The 24,644-nt window shown below is 42.4% G+C and overlaps 1 protein-coding gene across 3 annotated transcripts in view; it reads right to left on the minus strand.

Annotated features, from left to right (window-relative positions):
• The window catches only part of sfswap (splicing factor SWAP), a 135,139-nt gene that overhangs the window by 80,154 nt on the left and 30,341 nt on the right, over window positions 1–24,644 (minus strand). For all 3 annotated transcript variants that reach the window (XM_056290568.1, XM_056290569.1, XM_056290566.1), the window contains exons 8-10: window positions 17,710–17,971; window positions 16,136–16,288; window positions 15,914–16,007 (exon numbers count right to left, since the gene is read on the minus strand). In XM_056290568.1, coding sequence (XP_056146543.1) covers window positions 15,914–16,007; window positions 16,136–16,288; window positions 17,710–17,971 — 509 coding nt within the window. The remainder of the gene's footprint in view (window positions 1–15,913; window positions 16,008–16,135; window positions 16,289–17,709; window positions 17,972–24,644) is intronic.

A 24,644-nucleotide genomic window follows, 5' to 3' on the forward strand; every position in this document is an offset into this window, starting at 1 on the left:
ATTCGGGCGGGATGCTGAAGCCTATCCCAGCAGTCATTGGGCGGCAGGCAGGGAGACACCCTGGACAGGCCGCCAGTCCATCACAGGGCCAACACATTCACTCCTAGGGACAATTTAGTACGGCCGATTCACCTGACCTACGTGTCTTTGGACTGTCGGAGGAAAACAGAGCACCCGGAGGAAACCCACGCAGACACGGGGAGAACATGCAAACTCCACACAGAGGACAACCCGGGACGACTCCCAAGGCTGGACAACCCCGGGGTTCGAACCCAGGACCTTCTTGCTGTGAGGCGACCCCGTTAACCACCGCACCGTCCCTGATATCAGTGAATTCATATCTTATTGAGCAGCCCTACTTGCTCTTGAGAACTTTTCAAATGGATGATGAAACTGAAATTGTTAGTCTGAGCTCAAAATATCATATATAAAGTTGTGTTCAATACAACAATGTATTTGAATGCTTACTGAAGTTCAGTGGTCACCAACCTTGTTCCTGGAGAACTACCATCCTGCCGGTTTTCACTCAAACCCTAATTTAACACACCTGATTCAATTAATCAAAGTCTTGGTAAGTAGGTAATCAATAGAAACAGATGTGTTAAATTAGGGTTGGAGTGAAAACCGGCAGGACGGCAGCTCCCTCGCAGCAGGGTTGATGACCACTGTGTAGTTAATGTAAGGTGAATTGGATGACAAATATCAGTGGATTAGACTTACTTTATAAAAGATGTGCTTACATGCTGACTCACACTAGTCAGTGAACACAAAAAGTATGGTGGATTACCCACGACATGCCCAATTCATCAACATTTTCAACACGCTTAACACTGACATAGGGCATTGCACTATTGCACTATTTTCTCAGTCAACGGCGCAAACTGCACTGCCAGCAAATGGCTCAACAAAGGCTCTAACCATCGCACATCAAAGGTGCGTTTTTACAAAGTCCATATCTGTGTTATGCTTAGCTGGAAAATCTGGCATCTTTCAAGGCCAGAGAACCAAAACTCCTCTACGGTGGTATTAACCCATGGACCAAAGTGTTTCTTGCGTCCATCCCAAATATATCCTGCTGACGGAATGAGTTGGGAAAGGTGAAATACCACAGCAAAAAAGAAAAAAACCTTCATGAGACATCTTACAATGTTTAAAGAAAAGCTTCAGAGGCATTTCCCTGCCGTTAATGTGTTAGTGAATAGCTATTTTAATGTTAAAATCAGTTCAGTAAAGCCTTGCTGTACAGGAAGTCTTAAAATCCAAGACAATAAAAAAAACTGACCCAACTTATCTGCAAAGAAGTCATTTAGAAAATGCTGGGATGTGGTGCACATGAGAATCTCCCATATTTGTAATTTTACATAAAAAATACAAAAAATAGAAAATTAAAAAAATCTGAAAATGGCTCTTGCAATTGCAAACGTCGACCTGTCACATTGCTCAAATATCAAGAACAAATGTATTACATATATTAATGCAAACATCGATCTAAACCTTTTCTGTATTTGAGGGCAGATTAATGGTTCAGGGCAGAAAGTGGAGATATGAAATGTCATTTAGCAACAGGGACAGAGGCGAATAAAAAAAGAGACTGACAGAGACAATAAATGGTTAAATAAAAAGAAAGCGGCATAAAGAGAGCAAATTGAACAAACTGGCTTAAGTGGGACTACATCTATTTGAGGGAGACATCTTTGCCCATGTCTTTATAAATGCTCCATAACCTAGGTAAGGAGCTCACAGAAAGTTGAATCGGTTCATCTAGAGATGTTTATTGAGTTTATCCCCCAATAAACGTTGTATCCAGATGAACTGATCTCAATCTTGCCTCTCTTGCTTTGTCTCCAAACTGTCCAACCTGAGCGGTCCCTCTAACATACTCGTTCCTAATGCTGTCCTTCTTCGTCACTCCCAATGAAAATCTTAGCATCTTCCAAGTAAAATTTACAGTGCAGTGTAAGATGATAATCAGAAGCTTCAAATTTGATTTAATAGAAGGCATCAACAAAAAGGAAAGTCTTCAGCCTTGATTTAAAAAAACTGAGAGTTGCAGAAGACCCGCAGTTTTCTGGGAGTTTGCTCAAGATATGTGGTGCTTAAAAACTGAACACTGCCTCTCAATGTTTGGTTTTGACTTTGGGGACAGAAAGTAGACCAACCACAGATGATCTGAGAGGTCTGGATGTTTCATAGTGTAGCAGAAGATAAGTAATGGATTTTGGTCCTAAACAATCGGTGCTTTATAAAACCAGAGCAGAGTTTTAAAATCAATTCTTTGATGGATAGGGAGCCAGTGTAAAGACCTCAGAACTTTTTGGTCTTAGTACGGAGTCGAGCAGCAGCTTTCTGAATCAGGGGCAGCTGTTTGATCATTTTTTGAGAGACACCGTTATAGTAGTCAAGTCGACTAAAGATAAATGCATGGCCATGTTTTTTTTTTCAAATCTTGCTGAGACATAAATCCTTTAATTCTTGATATATTCTTCAGGTGATAGCAGAATGACTTTTTAATTATCTTAATATGGCTATGTCAATTAATGTCTGAGTCCATAACTAAGCCAAGATTTCTGGCTTGGTTTGTGGTTTTTAACACTGCTGATGGTAGCTGAGCGCTGACTTTTAATTGTTCTTCTTTGGCTCCAAAGACAATTAATTCAGTTTTTTTCTTTGTTTGAAAATTTTGAGATATCCAATCATTGATTTGTTAATTCCACTTACTCAGTGCTTGTATAGTCCCCTGGTGATATATTTATGTAAATCTGTGCTTTGTCTGCATAAATACAGTAACATATTTTGTTGTTTTCCATAATCTAAACTAGTGGGAGCATGTAGATGTTAAACAGATGTGGCCCCAGAATGGAGCCTTGGGGAACTCCACAAGTCTTTTTTTTTGTCTGCTCAGATTTGTAATTACCTGTAGGCACAAAGTAGTCCCTGCCCTTTAAGTGTGTTTCAAACTGGTTTAGTGCTGGACAAGAAAATCCCACCAAGTTTTCCAGTTGGTCTAGTGATTTGTTGTAGTTGACTCTGTCAAATGCAGCACTGAGATCCAATAACACCAGGACTGAGATTCTGCCAGTCTGTGTTCAAGTGGATGTGATTAAAGACCTTAAAAAGTGCCTTCACATTACTGAGGCAGGCTGAAACTTTGTCTGCAGTTGCTCCACTTCCAGGTCTGTAATGTTGTTGTTGTTACAGCTTGCCAATTCCATGGCTGTGATCAATTCTACGAGCAGGATTTGCCTCAGCGTAACAGCAAAATTCAGCCCCTTAGCAAGGATATCTTTCTCTGCCTGGGTGAGTTGTCTGTCGGACAGATTCTTCACCCACTTGTCCACATCGCCGGTGTGTGTCTGGTGTCCATCTCTGTCTGTTGTTGACGGCGCCATCTATTGTCTACCGCTGTCTCTGGTGTGCAGCAAGTAGGTCGAACTTCTTTTGCTGCCTGGTTTTCAACTTTCCCTGCGTCAGATGAGCCTTCCCCGTGAACTCAATCACATGTTGGAAAGTGGTATCATCTAGATGCCATGTGAGTTTCTGTCGGATCTACTCCTCTTTGGCTTTCAAAGTGTCGATGGTAAAATTAGTTTGTCTCATCTGTTCGTTCAACAGCTGGCTCTGTGCCTTCCGGAGGAGCTTGTTAGCTCGGTGGCCCAAAATGGAAGATTTCATTTGCAGGCTCTTAGGTGGAATCCCGCTCTGCCTGCACCTGAGGATGAATTTCGGGTGGTTCCTGTAGTCTGTCATTTTACACGCCGTTTGCTTGTACTCAAGTACAAGTTTAAGGCAACCCTTGCCGAAATTAGTCAAAATATCTTTTATGCATGTTCAATAATCCAGGTAAGGAAATCCCACAAAGTTGAATCAGTTCATCTGGGCACAACCTTTATTAAAACTTAATTAAACGAGTTTAGACCCATGTCATACATTGCATTTTGAAGTGAGGAATCATTCGTCTCACAACAGGTAGTTCGTATCATTTATCCACATAATAGCCATTATTTACTCGCGATCTACCTTGAATGTTCTATTAAGTCAAATTTCCCAGAAGACTGCTAGCCTCAGCCAGGCGCATGTGGACACACTAACATTTTTCCATAGTAATGCAAAGTTCCTGTAGAAAGAGAGGGGAGAGGGTGTGTGTGTGTGTGAGAGAGAGAGAGAGAGAGAGAGAGAGAGAGAGAGAGAGAGAGAGAGAGAGAGAGAGAGAGAGAGAGAGAGAGAGAGAGAGAGAGAGAGAGAGCGTTACTGCAGTGTTATTGTTGTTAAAGGTATTTGATGTAGCAAAGCCTGTTAGCACTTCATTTGTGTTTTACGTTTATCTTTATTATTTATAAAGTATTATGATTGTTTTAACAGCTGAGTTCCTTTCAAGCACTGTAAAAAATACGTGTTTTGTGCACTTTATTAAAAAAACTAGCATATATGATTTGTACATGTTGTATAGCAACCATTTAGGTCTGTTATTTGTGTTTATATTGTCAATTTGGAATAACATTTTATTTTCTGAATAAAATGATGGATATGAAATGTTTTTTGTTGTTGTTATCCATTTCACTGATTAATCGAAGAAATAATCGACAAATTAATTGATTATCAAAATAGTATAACCCTAAAAATAACAAATATGTTACAAACCCCAATTCCAATGAAGTTGGGACGTTGTGTAAAACGTGAATAGAAACAGAATACAATGATTTGCAAATCCTTTTCGACCTATATTCAATTGAATACACCACAAAGACAAGATATTTAATGTTCAAACTGGTAAACTTTATTGTATTTTGCAAATATTCACTCATTTTGAATTTGATGCCTGCAACATGTTCCAAAGAAGCTGGGACAGGGGCAACAAAAGACTGGGACAGTTGAGGAATGCTCAAGAAACACCTGTTTGGAACATTCCACAGGTGAACAGGTTAATTGGAAACAGGTGAGTGTCATGATTGGGTATGAAAGGAGCATCTCCGAAAGGCTCAGTCGTTCACAAGCAAGGATGGGGCAAGGTTCACCAATTTGTGAACAACTGCGTGAGCAAATAGTCCAACAGTTTAAGAACAACGTTTCTCAACGTACAATTGCAAGGAATTTAGGGATTTCATCATCTACAGTCCATAATATCATCAAAAGATTCAGAGAATCTGAAGAAATCTCTGTACGTAAGCGGCAAGGCCAAAAACGAACAATGAATGCCCGTGACCTTCGACCCCTCAGGCGGCACTGCATTAAAAACTGACATCATTCTGTAAAGGATATTACCACGTGGGCTCAGGAACACTTCAGAGAACCATTATTCAATTGAATATAGGTCGAAAAGGATTTGCAAATCACCGAATTCCGTTTTTATTTACGTTTTACATAACGTCCCAACTTCATTGGAATTGGGGTTTGTACTTACATAAACATGCTAGAAGTTGCTATACCGGGAAAATCTGAAGGTTCAGAGAAAGTCACTGGTTTGGCTTACACCAAACAAGTGAAAACTACAAGACAGCATTGATAAAACTTGTGAATCTGCAGAGTCAAGATTAGGACCAGTTTGAGCAAATAACATTAACATCAGAGAAAGCAGCTATAAGGCCAGACACGTGAAAGCAATGCTTTCACATGTCTGACATTATCAAAAGAAAAAAAAAATCTTTTTAAAATATTTTTTTCCTTATGATAATGTCGTCTCCACACTAAACAGCAGTGTTATTGACATTTCACTAACTGACAAGATAAATAATGAAACGATGCTCCCTTTGAGGTGGATTTAAGATTGAGCCTTTGGCAGACTCTCTGCAACAACTGATCCACTCCCCTGATTATCCTCTGTCCTCTCTCTGAACTCAAACCTGGTTTCATAAAGCCCTTTTCAAACGACTCATCAGATCCCTGAGGTGAATTGCCTATAACACCCCAAGACTGTTTACATTCATTGGTGTTCCAAGACCATATCCTGGAGGAACCTTGGCGAGAAAACAGATTGAGCTTTGAAGGATATGAGCCTACATTAAAGAAATCACCAAGACTGCCTTTTTTTTTTTTTTTTTTCCCTTTTTCTCCCAATTTAGTGGCCAATCGATCCCTATTTTAATTCAAACACCCACCCTCGCACTGTATGCGTTCGCCAACTGCATCTCTCCGGCCGGCAGTCTCGAAGGAGACCGCCTCGCCACTTTCGTGACAAGGCGACTCCAAGCCGAACCACTGTTTTTCCGACACACACAGAGACGCATTCACGTGACGAACACAAGCCGACTCCGCCCCCCTCCCGAAGACAGCGTTGCCAATGATCGCTGCTTCGTCGAGTCCGGCCATAGTCGGATCTGACGAGACCGGGGCGCGAACCCCAGTCCCCAGTGGGCAACTGCATCTTTTTTTCAGTTACATAACATAGCTAAAATTTGGTCTTTCTTGTCCATGGCTGACACAGAGACTCTAGTACAGCGATGGCTAACCATGTGCCATGGAGAGCCATGTGTATGCAGGTTGTCATTCCAGCTGGACTCCACACCAGGTGATTTCACTGATTAGCAATCCTTCAACCAGAGGAAGAATGTATCAGTGAAATCACTTGGTGTGGAGTCGGGTTGGAATGAAAACCTGCATACACATGGCTCTCCATGGCACATGGTTAGCCACCGCTGCTCTAATACATGCATTTGTTTCATGCAGATTTGATGATTGTAATGTTCTGTTTTCAGGTCTGCCACATGCTAGTACTAACAGTTTTCAGATAGTTCAGAATGCTGTAGCTAGATTCGTAACTGAAACTAGAAAATGTGACCATATTACACAAAATGTATCCTGTGGGCCTAGGGAGCACAGCCCTGCCTGGAGCTGTGTCTGAAGAGGTAACACCAAGGGCAGTCGGACAGGACGCGGAAGCAGGGCAGGCTAAGCTGACTGCTCGCACATGCAAACTGGCAGTGCCGATAACACCGAGGGCGGTCTGGCAGCAGCCTCGCCTAGCGTTGATTGTGTTTTTAGTGTCATTGTGTAGAGTGCAGGGAGGTGTGTCGAAGGTGTCTGACTGGGAGAGCTAGCGTTGGATTGGCTGGGGGAGCCTGGTCTGCTGTGTCCGGTGGTCCTTGGGCCCACCGGAGCTGCGCCAGAAGAGAAAACACCCACCGCGGTATGACAGGATGTGGAAGCGGGGCATGAAACCACCCCTGAAGCAGGAAAAAGTTCAGTGTCTTAGTTAAAGACTGTGTGACAGGGTTGGAAATGAGAGTTGAGTATTAAGAACCAGTTCTGAAAAGGAACTGGCTTGAAATCTTCAAGACAGAGTATTTGTGAAGAAATATAAGTTTTAAATACCCTTACTGAATCCTGAATCATTTTGTTGCAGTCACATTATTAGTGAAATGCAATTTAGCAGTAACAAGGCTTTAGGCAAGTGCCAGGATCAGGTACCTTAACAAGCACATCTGTGGCTATGTTTCACATTAATACATCATGTAGGCAGTGAAGCGGAATTATGCTCTGTAACACATATGTGATCATATAACTGTTCAGCAATCCTTTAATATAGTGGTCAGTGGTTTACAACTGTGCCAGAATTCCAGTAAGACCGATATGACTTAAGATTGAACTACTACTACTACTACTACTATCTACTACTATTTTCAGCTCCTCCCGTTAGGGGGCGCCACAGCGGATCATCCGTTTCCATCTCCTGCTGTCCTCTGCATCTTCCTTTGTCACGCCAGCCACCTGTATGTCCTCCCTCACCACATCCATAAACCTCCTCTTTGGCCTTCCTCGTTTCCTCTTCCTTGGCAGCTCCATATTCAGCATCCTCCTCCCAATATACCCAGCATCTCTCCTCCACACATGTCCAAGCCATCTCAATCTTGTCTCTCTTGCTTTGTCTCCAAACCGTCCAACCTGAGCTTACCCTCTAATATTCTCGTTCCCAATCCTGTCCTTCATCACTCCCAATTAAAATCTTAGCATCTTCAACTCTGCCACCTCCACCTCCGCCTCCTGTCTTTTCATCAGTGCCACTGTCTCCAAACCAGTTGAACTGACAATATAAATAAGTGAAAAGGCCAATATTGGTTTCTGCAAGTGAAATGTGACGTTAAAAGACCAACATTTTGGTATCTTTCCTTCTTCGCAAATGCAATAATTGGCACTGGATTCGATACGTGAGATCAAAAATAGAATCGGAAAATTCCAGACAATATCCGACCCTAACAACAAACACAAACTTCTGTGGAGATCAAACTCATGATCTCTTTCAGCTCAGCTTCTTTAAACACTGAGCCACCCTGCTGTCGATGAACAGGAGAGAAACACACTGCCGCCAAATTCAGGCTAGCCTAAATATTCATAAGTGTAATTACACTTCAGATGCAAGGGATGGAAAAAAAAACTTAAAAGAAATGAGCATAACTAGAAATGGAAATGTATTATTGCCCTACTTAAAGTGAGGATCTCATCCTATGGGGCACTTCCAGGAATCATTGAAAAATCTCCCTGGAAACACACTGACGTAGGGCCCAAGCACAAAAGACTTCAGCACAAATAGCTCTTAGTTAATCCATCTGCCATACAACACAGAACCAATGCCTGTGGGGAGCACGCTAACCATGAAGAATGCTGCACCAACATTGACCAGGCTGCTAATTAGGTGGGAAGCCTAATTAAAGGCTTCGAGACACCTTAAATGAATTAGCAAATGATTGCCATTAAGCTGTGGACACAGCAAGGTAGGATAAGTGATGGCAGTTGCCAGGCCTGGTGGACCCACTGGAACAAACACACGCTCCTGATGGAGAAATCACTGCTCTGGGTCCAAATAAAAACAGACTCCGGACCGTGTAGCTCTGTTGCCTGGTAAAAGTGCTGGTAATGTTCCCCATACTAAGGTGTTACCAAAGTGCTTTATTTGTTCTTATCTGGCTTCCCTTTCATTGTCTCTCTTTCTTGAAGTGGCTCATCCTTTATTTTAACCATTGAGATCAGTCTGTCTCATTCCGGGCATGGCAGGCACATCAGCCACATGATGTATTATGCCTGTATTCATCCCCTAGAACTTTCCAAATTTACCCTGAATTTTAAGGCATTGAAATATTTTTCCTCTCTTCGATAATACATTCAACACACTTATGAAGTGAAAATATTTCTTATTCAATGTGTGCTTTTCAAAAATTAAAGAACTACACTTCAAGTACAAAATAATTCAATCCTCCAGTCAATATTTTCTACAAAGGCCTTTGGCGACAATTACAGCTGTGAGTCTTCTTAATTATTTCTAGATTATCTTTGCATGAATAGATTTTGGAATTACCGCTCTGCCAAAGTAGATGGAGAGCGTTGATGGACAGTAATTTTTCAGGCAATACCACATATTTTCAATGGGATTTAAGTCTGGCATTTGACTGGACCAATCCAGAGTAATAATCCATTGTTCAAGTGATTTCTGTATGATTTTTGCTGTGTGTTGTGGGTAATTGTCCCGTTGGAACATGAATCTTCACCCTGAACACAGATTTCTTGCTAAATAAAACAAGTTGATTTGCCTGTATTTGGGTTCATCTATTAAGGCCAAAATGGAAATAAGCTTCCCAGCCCCTCATACTGAAAAGCCCAAAGCATGACGCTGCCACCACCATCCTTGGCGGTAGAGATGGTGGTACCTGGGCATTTGGTTGTTCGGTTTGTGCCAAACAGCACTTTACTTCCAGGCCAAAGAGCTAAACTTTAGCTTCATCAGACCACAAATTATTTGGCCAGAAAAGCATCATTCATTCATTCATTCATTCATTATCTGTTGCTTCTCTGGGGTCGGATCGCAATGGCAGCAAGCTAAGTAGGGCACTTCAGACATCCCTCTCCCCAGCAACACCCTCCAGCTCCTCCTGGGGGATCCCAAGGCATTCCCAGGCCAGACTGGACATGTAGTCTCTCTAACAAGTTCTGGGTGTACCCCGGGGTCTTCACCCAGTTGGACGTGCCTGGAAAACTTCCAAAGGAAGGCGCCCAGGAGGCATCCTAATCAGATGCCCGAACCGCCTCAACTGGCTCCTTTCGACACGAAGGAGCAGTGGCTCTAGTCTGAGCTCCCTCTGGAAGTCCGAGCTCCTTACCCCATCTCTAAGGCTGAGCCCAGGCACCCTACAGTAGAAACTCATTTCAACCGCTTGTATCCGTGATCTCACCGTTTCGGTCACTACCCAAAGCTCATGACCATAGGTCAGGGTTGGAACAAAGACTGACTGGTAAATTGAGAGCTTTCCCTACCGGCTCAGCTCCCTCTTCACCACAACAGTCTGGTACAACACCTGCATTACTGCTGATGCTGCACCACTTTGCCTGTCAAACCCCAGCTCCATCCTACCCTAACTTGTGAACAAGACACAAGACAAAAGTGAACAAGATACTTGAACTCCTTCACTTGAGGCAACAACTCATCCACAACCCGGAGGCATCAATCCACCATTTTCCAGTAGGGAACCATGGCCTCAGACTTGGAGGTGCGGACTCTCATCCTGGCCATCTCACACTCAGCTGCAAACCACCCCAGTGCATGCCAGAAAGGCGTATACTTTGTTAAATGGCTTCTGGCAAACTCCAGGTTTGTCAGTCATCCAAAGTGTGTACAGTGCAGAAGAGATTGCTGATCTTTGAAATGTTTCTCTCATTTCGGCCAATTGACCTCTGTAACTCTGTGCAGCTGGCCTCTTGGTCGTTTCTTTGAAAATGTTCCTTTTTGTGAGACAGTTTATTTTTGGTAAGATCCCGATAACATATGCTCAGCAGAGCAGCTTAATTCTCATTGTGTAGTCACTCTATTAGTAGGCTACTTATGTCTGAATCATATGTGCTTGCTTGTCAATTTTGATCGGTGCTGATTTTAACAGCACCGGTCAGCAGCTGGATGTGAGTGTGTGTGTGTGTGTGTGTTTGTGTGTGTGTGCATGTATGTGTGTGTGTCTTTGTGAGTGTGTGTGTGTGTGTGTGTGTGTGTGTGTGTGTGTGTGTGTGTGTGTGTGTGTGTGTGTGTGTGTTCAGGCATGTGCTGAGTCCCTGCAGCCTGGCTGGATTGTGTGGTGAAAGCTATTGTTTACATTCGTTTTACTGGCTGCTTCACTGGATGGGTTAAACGTTTCTTTGTGTTACACTGTTAAAATTTCATTTAGCAGACACTTTTAACCAAAGTGACGTATATCTGAGAGTTAATGCAACACAAGCAAGGATCTAGTCAGGAGACAACAACGCAAGTAAATGCCAAAAAACTAGGTTCAAGTCTGATGGTACAGAGGTGTCAACAGGCAGTGCACAAAGGCAATGCATAAGGCGCATCGAAGTGTGTTTTGTTTTTTGTTGTATCAGGTAGCGATATGACCAAAATCTCATATCACGATATAGGTCATTCATATCACGATAACAATACATATCACGATATATGTCATTCGTATCACGATAACGATACATATCAAGATTATAGGTCATTCATATCACGATAACGACATACATCACAATATAGCATATTTTCTGTAAATTCTATGAATAGTTTATATAAAATGACCACATGGAAAAGCCTATTTCTTATTACATTTTGAATTATATACTCGACAAATAAAAGGTACTTACTCATATTTGATTATTTTTCTCCTTTTATTTAGAACTTTTGCGCAAATTGACATGATTCTTGCGTAGGTGGTAGAAGAGGCTAGTGGTGTTTGAGTCTGTTGTGGGGACCGGCATGCGGTATATTTTGCAAAGTACGGTTTGCTGGTGCGTGTCGGACTTTTCATACCCAAACCACGTCCATACGATAGAAGTAGCCCCTCTTTTAGGTGAAAGTTCCTCGTTTTGTCCTGGCTGGTCGGAGTCCTTCTGTTGGGAATTACCCCGTTCTGTGTTACGTTCACTGTCCTCCATGTTTGTTTGTATTGCCTTCATGCAAATTTCCTGCTTACGTCCATGCTGTGCAAAGAGCGGAAAGAGTTGTCCAAATGATGAAAAATATTGCCGTAAAGAGTGTGATTTCCGACTCAATGAAATAAACGATAGCGCTTAATATGAAACGATAGACATTTTCTATCGTCACACAATACATATTATCATATCGCACAACCCTACCACCAGGTGTGGAGGTTTTCGCGAAAGAGCTGGGTGTTTATCTGTCATTGCTTGGCGATTAGGTCTTGGGTTATTTGCAGTGAGTCAGTTATCCAAATGTATACACTCATATTGTGGTTGGTGCACATGTTGGGGTAAGTATTTTTGTCCCTGTCAAAAATGAATCCAGTGGCTATGCTTGCTAATGTATGAGAAGGGTTTAATTATCAATACGTTACGATCATATTAAATTTGTGTCAAATCAATGGTAACATCAAGTTCAATCTCAGAACACCATCATCACTCGCATCTGGAAAGCACAAAGGTCGGGTGGGGTATTCTATTCCTAATACCCAAAAGTCCCACTCACTATGAGTAAGCCTTTCAACGTCAAATGAGTTTGGCAGTGGTAGCAGAATAACAGAACTACATACAGGTATGGAGGGGGAGTGAAGTTTATGACGGTAGACAGAAAAGTGGTGTATAGATTATAAATCCAGAGGTTTTTAATTAAGTGACCAACTACTGTGTCAGTTTCACTGAATAATTTGCACCAGTTAATTTATTTACAACCATTAAAATTGGTGCATGAGCACTGAATATTTATGACTACACCATGTTGGCGAAAAAAAGAAGTGTTCTTGAGCACTTTGTGTGAAAAAGTGCAAAACGATTGAATTGTTATCAACACTAGGAGGCTTGATTGGAAGCAGTTCAGGTAACCTCTCAAAAAGTACGGATTGAAATGGTCATTTTTATTTCTGAATCAAAGATTTAACAAAGCCAAGCTATCAGTCATCTAATCGTTGAGGTGGGAATATAAAACTTAACTGTGATTTGAGAGACCAATAAAATTTCTATAAATTTATTTCTGATTTTTCTCTTTTTCTCCCAATTTAGTGGCTAATCGATCCCTATTTTAGTTCAAACACCCACCCCCGTACTGCATGCGTTCGCCAACTGCATCTCTCCGGCCGGCAGTCTCGAAGGAGACACCTCCCCACTTTCGTGATGAGGCGAATCCAGGCCGAACCACTGCTTTTTCTGACACACCCAGAGATGCATTCATGTGACGAACACAAGCCGACTCCGCCCCCCTCCCGAAGACAGCGTTGCCAATTATTGCTGCTTCATCGAACCCCAGTCCCCAGTGGGCAACTGCATCAACACAAAGCCAATGCTTAGACCGCTACAATACCGCGGGAGGCCAAGAAAATTTAAGAAAAAAATGTAAAAATGTTGATATTTACATTGATGATGTGTCAATTCGTTACCCTTAATGTTTGAAGTTTATTTGCTAATAGCAGAGGTGCTCGGCGTTGCTCGGAGAAAATGTTCTCACCAAAACAACCAACATGATCTGATCGTTACGCTATAATCGATGATGAAATATAGGATCATTTATGATATGATAGATGTGATAAACAAATGTCGAATAAACGAATCTTATTAACGAAAATTAACAAATCTCATAATTTTCAATCCATTAATCATGCTTTTTGCCAATGCAAGGCAAATCCGCCGCCGCAAATTGCCACAAAATAAACAAAATTTAGCAAATAAATCACATTTTCTTTACTTGTTTTTTGAAATATTTTTCAAACTATGCAATCCTTGGAAAGTGCTGATTCTAAAGATACATTTATTTTTGTTGTACAATGAGTATTTCTGGAGTTTTAAGTGAACATACAAACATACACTCTCGCTTTATATATATGGACTTAAATTCAATCAAGTGTTCTGAATTACTTTCAAATGTGTATTTTTAGGGTGGAGGTGGCTGAAAGAAGAGACTGCTACATGTTAATGAAATAAATCCCAAATGGGTAAATTTTAACTTTCTATTATTGTTGCAAGGCAATGATTGTTCAAGGGTAAAAAGGGAGAAAAAAAATGGACAAGACATGATTTGTTTTCTCTCCCTAAAATTTTCATTGGTCATCTAAAATCTATCATAAGTTAAATTCTAATCAAACGCAAATGATTAAAAACAAATAATTCAGGAAAAGGTGCCATTCTCATTCCAACCACATTCTAATCAATAACCTTCAATTAGCAAGAGTGTCCGTTTATGTTAATATTGCATGCTTTGTTACGGCACTAACTCAAAATATATCCTCAGTAAATATTTATGTGGCCAAATCAATTTCAGACACCGAGTGCAACTTTGTGAATTAATTTAATCTTAAAATAAGAGTAATTCCAAAAACAAAACTTGGTACTTCAACAGTAAAAGAAAAAGCACTTTATTTCTATTCTTTCTTTTTTTTCCTTTAATGTAAAGTAAAGCTCATGTGCAGAAGGAACAAGTTATGTCCTCTCAAATGATAGTTGATGAGTAAAATTTGTCTAAGCTGACTGTTGTCAAGAAGGAGAAAGGGTATTGAAACTGACGCTAACAGCTTTGTAAACCTGTTTTTATTTATCTATTTATTTATTTTTGGATTTCCCCCCGTTTTTCTCCCCCAATTGTACCCGGCCAATTACCCCACTCTTCTGAGCCATCCCGGTCGCTGCTCCACCCCCTCTACCGATCCAGGTAGGGCTGCGGAATACCACATGCCTCCTCCGATACATGTGGAGTCGCCAGCCGCTTCTTTTCACCTGACAATGAGGAGTTTCACCAGGGGGACGTAGCGCGTGGGATCACACAATTCCCCCCAGTTCCCCCTCCCCCCCGAACAGGTGCCCCGACCAACCAGAGGAGGCGCTAGCACAGTGACCAGGACACATACCCATATCCGGCTTCCCACCCACAGACACGGCCAATTGCATCTGTAGGGACGCCTGACCAAGCCGGAGGAAACATGGGATTCGAACCGCCGATCCCCATGTTGGTAGGCAACGGAATAGACCACCATGCTACCCGGACGCCCTGAAGTCAATCTAAGTTTATTTTAATCACCTGCATGTAAAAACGTTATCTTCCTTTTTCCTGCTTTCTGTACTTCATCAGTTTAAACCAAACTAAAGACAGAACTACTGTTTTGTTTTTTTGGTATATTCAACTATTTAACAAGTTCTACAATAAAGGATTATTTGCCTTAAATTGTTTTACAATGATATGTTGCAAACTGAATCCCTAGCAGCCAATAAAGCATCATCATCTTTATCATAATTTTTCACCACCGCACACCAATCCCAGGAAGCACTAACTAAAACACCATGGCATCGTTCCGCTGAGAAACAATACTCCACCCGGTCTTGTCAGATAAGACAATATATCACCTATCAGTATTCACCTATCACGAATATTTTTAAACCCATTCTCAGTCATTTATAAAGTTAAATCTACTTTTATTGTGTGTGGGTTAACTAATATGCACATATATACAACTATGACAGAAGAAAATATATGAGATTGTCTTCTGTTGATTTCTTTGTCTTTAGGAAACAATGCAGCAATTGATATTATCTGGTTTCTCCACTGTTTTCTTGAAAATAGTGGAGGTACTTTCATTTAAAAATACAGAAGGGTTTGTTGATGAGTTTCTTTTCCCTTCTCTCTACGAGCCTCTACACCCGTGGTGTTCAGTCAGTCCATGGACATTTTTGTTTTTCATCTATGAACAGCGGGAGACAGCTTCAAATGTGCCAATACAAACACCCTTCTGAAGCTTCTTTAAACAAGAAGCAACGTTCGACCAAATACCATCAAATCCTCCTGAGGTAAACGTTCCGTCTACACAGAAACCGTGTCAAAAACCAGCTGTGTGGAGAGAGAGAGAGGAGAACTACTGAAAAGAGCGACAGGGTCTGGTCTCTTCTCTCTGACACTCTCCCATGTTCTCCACCATGCACACGCAAACACCTCCATGCATACACAGACGCACACATACACACATGACAATACCTCAATTGGCGTAATTCCTTCTTTCTGCATGAAGTAATTCTTCTTAAACTCATAATAGGTGTTGTACTGGTGCCAAGAGTGCAAAAAGTCGAACCTGCAGTGAAACGGGGCATGTAAAAATTCAATATAAAAATTTGCAAAAAAAAACCAAAACAATAATAATAACAAACAGCACCTCATTACTACTACTACAACCAAATTATGTCTGGTCAGATTTCTTACCGTGGGTCATTCTTGGCAAGGACACTAGCCTCAAACTTGACACCATTCCTTGCCACATACTCAGCGAGCTTGTCTATGACTGGCTGAATGTCAGGTGGCGGTGGAATGATCGCCGCCGCTGTTGGCATGGATGCTGGTGCTTGTGGCCTTGAACTGTTTGGAGGAGAATAACATATATTTGACAACTAAAACTTCTTTCATATAACAGCTTTCAACTCTCTGCCTTTGTTTAATTCCTATGTATCCTGATAAATCCTCTAGATCAGCTGGATTCAATTACATTTTTAAGATCGATTGTGCTTGTCGACAAGTTTGGTTTGTGCCCAACAAGGAGTGAACCACATTACTCACAGTGAGAACATTACTCATTAAGAACTCTAGACTTGTCTTGATACATGCTCAATAATCCAGGTAAGAAAATCAAAGAAGGTTGAATCAGTTCATATGGACACAACGTTTATTGACAGATGTTTCACTGCTCGACTAAGTGACGTGTGATTGCAACTTTCCCTAATCCTCTGTGAATAGTACACATGGCCATTGAAACTCTAGTTGGTGGTCACGCCCATGTTTGCATGTGAAGCTGGTCATTGGTTTCGGTTGTTGTGCAACTGTATTGTACTGTGTTGTTTATAAGGGGTGGGGATACCTGCAGTCAGTTTAGACTGAAGATGTCACTTAGTTGAGTGATGAAATGTATCTGGCAATAAACGTTGTATCCAGATTAATTAATTCAACCTTCTTTGAAATCCAGACTTCTTTATGTAAATGCAATAAGTTAGCCAGTTGACATTCTACTGAATCTACTGACTCTCGTACAACACCTGTAACAGATACTTATCATCTTTATTAGTATACACCTTTTATAACAAAATGACCAATTTTTATAGACAATAGAACAATAATATAGACAGGTGAATACTTGGGGTCGACTGTCCAAAGTAAAGGGGAGTGCAGAAGAGAGGTGAAGAGGAGAGTGCAGGCAGGGTGGAGTGGGTGGAGAAGAGTGTCAGGAGTGATTTGTGACAGAAGGGCACCAGCAAGAGTTAAAGGGAAGGTTTACAAGATGGTAGTGAGACCAGCTACGTTATATGGTTTGGAGACGGGGGCACTGATGAAAAGACAGGAGGCGGAGCTGGAGGTGGCAGGGTTGAAGATGCTAAGATTGTCATTGGGAGTGACGAAGAAGGGCAGGATTAGGAACAAGTATATTAGAGGGACAGCTCGGGTTGGACGGTTTGGAGACGAAGCAAGAGAGGCAAGATTGAGATGGTTTGGACATGTGTGGAGAAGAGATGCTGAGTATATTGGGAGAAGGATGTTGAATATGGAGCTGCCAGTGAAGAGGCAAAGAGGAAGGCCAAAGAGGAGGTTTATGGATGTGGTGAGTGAGGACATGCAGGTGGCTGGTGTGACAGAGGAAGATGCAGAGGACAGGAAGAGATGGAAACGGATGATCCACTCTGGTGACCCCTAATGCGAGCAACCGAAAGTAGCAGTAGTAGTAGTAGACAGGCGGATAATCTCTTTTAGTAAGAGTAAATTTAAATAAATATGTGTCCCTTATTTCTTACCTGCTTTCCGGCGTAATGGCAGGAGGAGCAGAGATGGCGACCTGAGAGGGGTCTGTAGCTTGCGTTGCCATGGCAAAAGAGTCAGGAGGGGGTGTGGGGGAGGTTCCAGGAGGCAGGGCTGCGGGAGAAGGTGGTGCCATCACACCAGTGGTTGTGTGGCTGTTGTAGTAGGAGCTGGCCTCTACCCCTGGAGGAGGCGGGGCCATGCAGTAAGTCCCATCAGGTAGCATGTAGTAACCGTAGTACACTGCCGCTGCGCTCGCTGTGGACAAAATATGGAAGAAGACTTCAAGAATACGCAGAAGTACCACTGCAGCCAGAGAAACATTGAAAGAGAAGCTGCTGGTTTTTCTATGTCTCTCTTGTCGGTTTTCAGTATTTGAAAGCAGCATTTGGATGAGAGAACTTCATTAATGTGGAGTGGATGTATGGAGAAGGATGACGCACTCAGTACATTTAGGTGTAGTAATTCATGCAGGAACATGTAGAGCTATGTTGATGAGGCCATGATTTATGCAGACTCATGTAGAGCTATGTTAATATGATGGGTTATATTGAGGAACAGAGTTGTATTAATTTGAGTGGGGTGTGTATAGAAACACACACTTCAGTTATTCTGAAAGGGATGTACTGATGAACAAACAGACATGTTAATTTAAAGTGGCTGTATAGATGAACATACCCCATAAGATGGAAACCCACTAGACGATTTAAGTGCCAGTTACAAATCATATTTGGCCATGACTAATTATTTTCAAGATTGTTGAGAGTATGCATTGTCTGCGCAAAATAGCCACTGTGGACAGTCAGCACACATTAACTCGTATAAACCCCAATTCCAACCAAGTTGGGGCGTTGTGTAAAACGTGAATAAAAACAGAATACAATGATTTGCAAATCCTTTTCAACCTATATTCAATTGAATACACTACAACGACAAGATATTTAATGTTCAAACTGATCAACTTTATTGTATTTTGCAAATATTCACTCATTTTGAATTTGATGCCTGCAACACGTTCCAAAGAAGCTGGGCCAGGGGCAACAAAAGACTGGGAAAGTTGAGGAATGCTCAAAAAACACCTGTCTGGAACATTCCACAGGTGAACAGGTTAACTGGAAACAGGTGAGTGTCATGACTGGGTATGAAAGGAGCATCCCCGAAAGGCTCAGCCGTTCACAAGCAAGGATGGGGCGAAGTTCACCACTTTGTGAACAACTGCGTGAGCAAATAGTCCAACAGTTTAAGAACAACGTTTCTCAACGCACAATTTCAAGGAATTTAGGGATTTCATCATCTACAGTCCATAATATCATCAAAAGATTCAGAGAATCCAGAGACATCTCTGCATGTAAGCAGCAAGGTCGAAAACCAACATTGAATGCCCGTGACATTCGACCCCTCAGGTGGCACTGCATTAAAAACCAACATCATTCTGTAAAGGATATTACCACGTGGGCTCAGGAACACTTGGGAAAACCATCGTCAGTTAACACAGTTCGTCGCTACATCTACAAGTGCAAGTTAAAACTCTACCATGCAAAGCGAAAGCCATATATCAACAACACCCAGAAACGCCGCCGGCTTCTCTGGGCCCGAGCTCATCTGAGATGGACTGACGCAAAGTGGAAAAGTGTGCTGTGGTCTGACGAGTCCACATTTCAAATTGTTTTTGTAAATCATAGATGTCGTGTCCTCCGGGCTAAAGAGGAAAAGGACCATCCAGATTGTTATCAGCGCAAAGTTCAAAAGCCAGCATCTGTGATGGTATGGGGGTGTGTTAGTGGCCATGGCATCATGGGTAACTTGCACATCTGTGAAGGCACCATCAATGCTGAAAGGTACATACAGGTTTTGGAGCAACGTATGCTGCCATCCAAGCGACGTCTTTTTCAGGGTCGTCCCTGCTTATTTCAGCAAGACAATGCCAAGCCACTTTCTGCACGTGTTACAACAGCGTGGCTTCGTAGAAATAGAGTGTGGGTACTAGACTGGCCTGCCTGCAGTCCAGACCTGTCTCCCATTGAACATGTGTGGTGCATTATGAAGTGCAAAACACAACAACGGAGACCCTGGACGGTTGAGCAACTGAAGTCGTACATCAAGCAAGAATGGGAAAGAATTCCACCTACAAAGCTTCAACAATTAGTGTCCTCAGTTCCCAAACGCTTATTGAGTGTTGTTAAAAGGAAAGGTGATGTAACACAGTGGTGAACATGCCCCTGTCCCAGCTTCTTTGGAATGTGTTGCATGCGTCAAATTCAAAATGAGTGAATATTTGCAAAAAAACAATAAAGTTTATCAGTTTGAACATTAAATATCTTGTCTTTGTAGTGTATTCAATTGAATATAGGCCGAAAAGGATTTGCGAATCATTGTATTCTGATTTTATTCACGATTTACACAACGTCCCAACTTCATTGGAACTGGGGTTTGTATTTTGCGGGGACTCAAGATTCAACTCGCTCACATACTGATCACGCCTTTGGCCAGTCACAATAATATCAAACAGGTTTGATTTTTATGACTGGAATCGAGACAAAATCTGAGCTTGTCGGCAAGTCTTAACACCTCTACGCCTGCGGTCCGAGCAAATGTGCTTTTCTAAGACTGTAATCTAAAGAGTAACTAAACTCTGGGCAGTTTTCGTGGGCATCTGCAGGTAAAAAACCATGTGAAGGCTAGTCTTGGTACTCCGTGACGTTAACACAGAGGAATAAACACCGCTGTAGCTAAAAACATGGGTCTGTTTGAGTTAGGTGTACCAGGCACACCTGCCTTAATTCTTCTATATTTGGTATGAAGACGTAAAATACTAAGCACCACCATTTTTCTGGGAAATTCATACCCAGCGCTTGCCAAGAAATACAAAAGCTCTCATGATTTGAACATTTGTGCATTAATTATCTTTCAATACACCGGCGATAGCTTCAAATCCAAGATTTGATTGCACGTAAATCTAATACGCATGCAAACACAAAGCAGAAAAAAACAAAAACAAAGAACATTGAAAAAAAAACGAGTGGAGATGACAGTGGATTCAGGAGGAGCCCCCCAACACTGGCCCCCCTCCCCACCATACTCAACAGCATGGTGTCTGCGGTGAAAACCTACATATTTCTGGGTTCCACAATCTCCCAGGACCTAAGGTGGGCATCCGACATAGACAAAATCATCAAAAAGGCCCAGCAGAGGATGTACTTTCTCCGTCAGCTCAAGAAATTCAACCTGCCTCAGGAGGTGCTGATTCAGTTCTACACTGCAATAATCCAGTCTGTCCTCTGCACATCCATCCCTGTCTGGTTTGGTTCTGCCACCAAACAGGACAGGGACAGACTACAACGGCCAGTTTTAGTCTGTCCCTTAGGTCTTTAGCTCTGCAGAGAAAATCATTGGTGCCAACCTGCCCTCCATTCAGGACTTATACACCTCCGGACTAACAGGCAGGCAACATCACTGCAGGCCCATCACACCCTGTCACAACCTGTTCCAACTCCTCCCCTCTGGCAGGTGCTACAGAGCGCTGTACTCCAAAACAACCAGATATAAAAACAATCTCTTGCCACAAGCTGTCATTCAAATGAACGCTTAACACTGCCAAATAAATCCAACCATTTTGTATATATACTGTACTGTACATTGTACATATACTGGTACGCTCTGTCATGTCCATCTACCTCAGGCATGTGTGTAAGTAACCTGCTAACATCTATTTCAGCCTCTCTGATATATTCTCTGCACCGTTGCACCTTATCACCTCTTATTTCACCTGTATAATTCATCCTTGTGTATATATCTGAAGATTGTCGTGTTGTTATTCTATGTTAAGTACACTGAGCGAGCCACGAAACTGGAGTCAAATTCCATGTCGTGCAAACCTACATGGCCAATAAACATGATTGTGATTCTGATATGAAGAGAAGTTGCTTTAGCAGGGGGGTATTGAATAACTTGGGGCGGGCACAGATGGGACTCATTCTGATGTCTTGTGAGGATTCTCTCTTGAGATTCACAGAGCTGCCATTGGTTTGCGTCACTTAATTTGTCCTGAAGGTTATTTTACCTTCATATAAGCTGAGGGGAAGAAATGCATCAGCATAGGGGTGCCTAAAAGGACATTTACTGAACCAGTTAGAACTCATTTTAATGGTAAGTACTCCTCCAACCTCATTAGGATTTGTTATGCAAGTGCTCCTTTTTTTTTCTTCTTACTTTCCATTAGGTATTAGATGAAACTATTACCACTTTAAAGGAGGTAATGGTTTTTTTTCCCCCTTGTTTGTCCATTCTGTTGTCTGTCTAAAGAACGGACAGATTCTCACCAAATAATCTGCGAGCAGCGGGCCCTTGGGCAGAGGAACAACTGATTTTTGGTGGTGAGAGCCTTCACCCATGTTTCAGACATTTAATGTTTTTGTTTTTTTTGTCCCATTGAAAAGAATGGTGGATTTTTGGGAATCTCCCACAGTGAGGAGGGTAGCTGACATCCGTGATTTCTCTCCGTTGTCATTCAATCCATTTGAGATGTGATGACGATTTAGTGATTGTGCCGGTCATGCAATCAATAATGCAGTAAAAGCAGTACTCCCGTATAGTGCAATGTAGGAGACAGAGAAATACGCCTGTTGCAACAGGTTTTCTCAGACAACAAACAAGGTGCAGCAGCCATTTTTGCCTCTGTTCCATCAGCTCAGCAGTAAACAGTTCCCACCCTTGTGAAAATGGCATACTCGGACCAAAGCCAACACAGGCAGGCAGTCTAATATATGTCAAGCATTGGAAAGACTTTGGATGTATGGTTGTACCTTGTCTCTTCCCACTCAGCAAGAGAATTGAATCTGTTACCCCATTCTTTTTTAGCTGCTTTTTTTACCTGGGATTTTTGTGGGATGCGTTCATTTATCTGTGAAGCGCTTCGAGATCTGTCTCCCCAGATGAGAAGCGCTATACAAATTCATCCATCCATCCATTATCCAAGCCGCTTATCCTAAGTGGGGTTACGGGGTGCTGGAACCTATCCCAGCAGTCACTGGGCGGCAGGCAGGGAGACACCCTGGACAGGCCGCCAGTCCATCACAGGGCCCACACATTCACATCTAGGGACAATTTAGTACGGCCGATTCACCTGACCTCCATGTCTTTGGACTGTGGGAGGAAACTGGAACACCGGTAGGAAACCCACACCGACACGGGGAGAACATGCAAACTCCACACAGACGACGACCTGGGACGACCCCCAAGGTTGGACTAGCCTGGGGTTCGAACCCAGGACCTTCTCCCCCCCCCCCTCCTTTTTCTCCCTAATTGTATCCGGCCAATTACCCAACTCTTCCGAGCTGTACCGGTTGCTGCCCCTCCCCTCTGCCGATCCAGGGGGACTGCAGACTACCATGCCTCCTCCGATACATGTGGAGTTGCTAGCCACTTTTTTTTCACCTGACAGTGGGGAGTTTCACCAGGGGGACATCGCATGTGGGAGGATCACACTATTCCCCCCAGTTCCCCCTCCCGCCCAAACAGGCATCCCGACCGACCAGAGGAGGTGCTAGTGGAGCGACCAGGACACATACCCACATCCGGTTTCCCACCCACAGACATGGCCAGTTGTATCTGTAGGGACGCCCGACCAACCAAGCCGGAGGTAACACAGGGATTCGATCCAGCGATCCCAGTGTTGGTAGGCAACAAATTCAATCTATCATTATTATTATTATATAACTATATTGAAGCACTGTCCAACATGGGAACACTACAGAAGCATCACCAGATTGTCATCACATTTAAATATATTTTTCCTGCTGGAGTTATTTCCAACATGCATGTTTGCTGCTGCACCCCATGTGACCCAAGCCAACATTTTGTAGCAGCGGCTTACAGAGACTGAAGCGTGAGTTCAAACGTGGTAAAGATGCACGTTATTATTGTGCAACCTGACTTCCTAGACCAGATGGACAAAATAATGATTTATTAATGGTGAAGTGTTCCAGATTTCAGCTTTAATACCAGTTTCAAACTACCATGACCACCGTGACAACACCTTGAAAACACATTTTCTCCAGGAGCTAAATTTTCCATATTCTTTCCCTTGAGGACCAGATCAATTCGCTCCAGACAAGCGAACACTTGAGGACATTGGTAAACACGCGGTTATGAAGGTGTCCCCGGCAGACAAGGTGTAATTGTTCTGATCGATTGAAAACGTTCACCTACAGACCGATATAGCTGGCTGACACTGCTCACTGTATTATGAGTGAGTTACCAGGATCTGCATTCAAGAAATGAACGTCGATCTACAATTCTCCACAGACACATTCCTTTCGAAATTAGAACCACATATTGTATTTCAGTCAGTCTACTTTCATATATACATGGCCTCAAAGTTAGTGGGAGGAACCGAAGTTTCAGTAATGAAATGAGTGATTTTTGAAATGTGTGCTGCAGCTTGACTAAATGCAGACAGATCAATACAGTTGGGGGGGGGGGGCAATGTCATTCAGTCTTAGCAGAATGGAGTCAGCATCAACAATTGTGGGTGAAGCCACCCTTCATCTTTGTTAAAATACTTTCAAGGTTATGAGGAACCAAATACAATGCCATGCTGGAACAATCTGAGACACCTCTGTGATCACTCCTATTCAATGTAATCCTCATTGGTCGGTGGTGCAGGGTACTATTGACGTATACTGTCTGTCAGAAGCCTTTGATACACGTAAGCGGCAGTTTTTCAGGGCTTTTCTCTTGGAACTTGAACCACAAACAGACATCAAAAGGCTGATGTTTGGGTGCAAAAATATCCCAAAATGATCTTATTGCTGTAAGCTAGTGCACTGGAAAAATGATATCCGAGTCTTTCGTGGCAGACTGTTGCTCTGGGTCTCTTTCAAATGAACATTGCTCCTCTTGTTAAAGAAAAAAAAACTTTAGATGTCTGTTA

The sequence above is a fragment of the Lampris incognitus genome, chromosome 12 (assembly GCF_029633865.1).
Source record: "Lampris incognitus isolate fLamInc1 chromosome 12, fLamInc1.hap2, whole genome shotgun sequence".
NCBI lineage: Eukaryota > Metazoa > Chordata > Actinopteri > Lampriformes > Lampridae > Lampris > Lampris incognitus.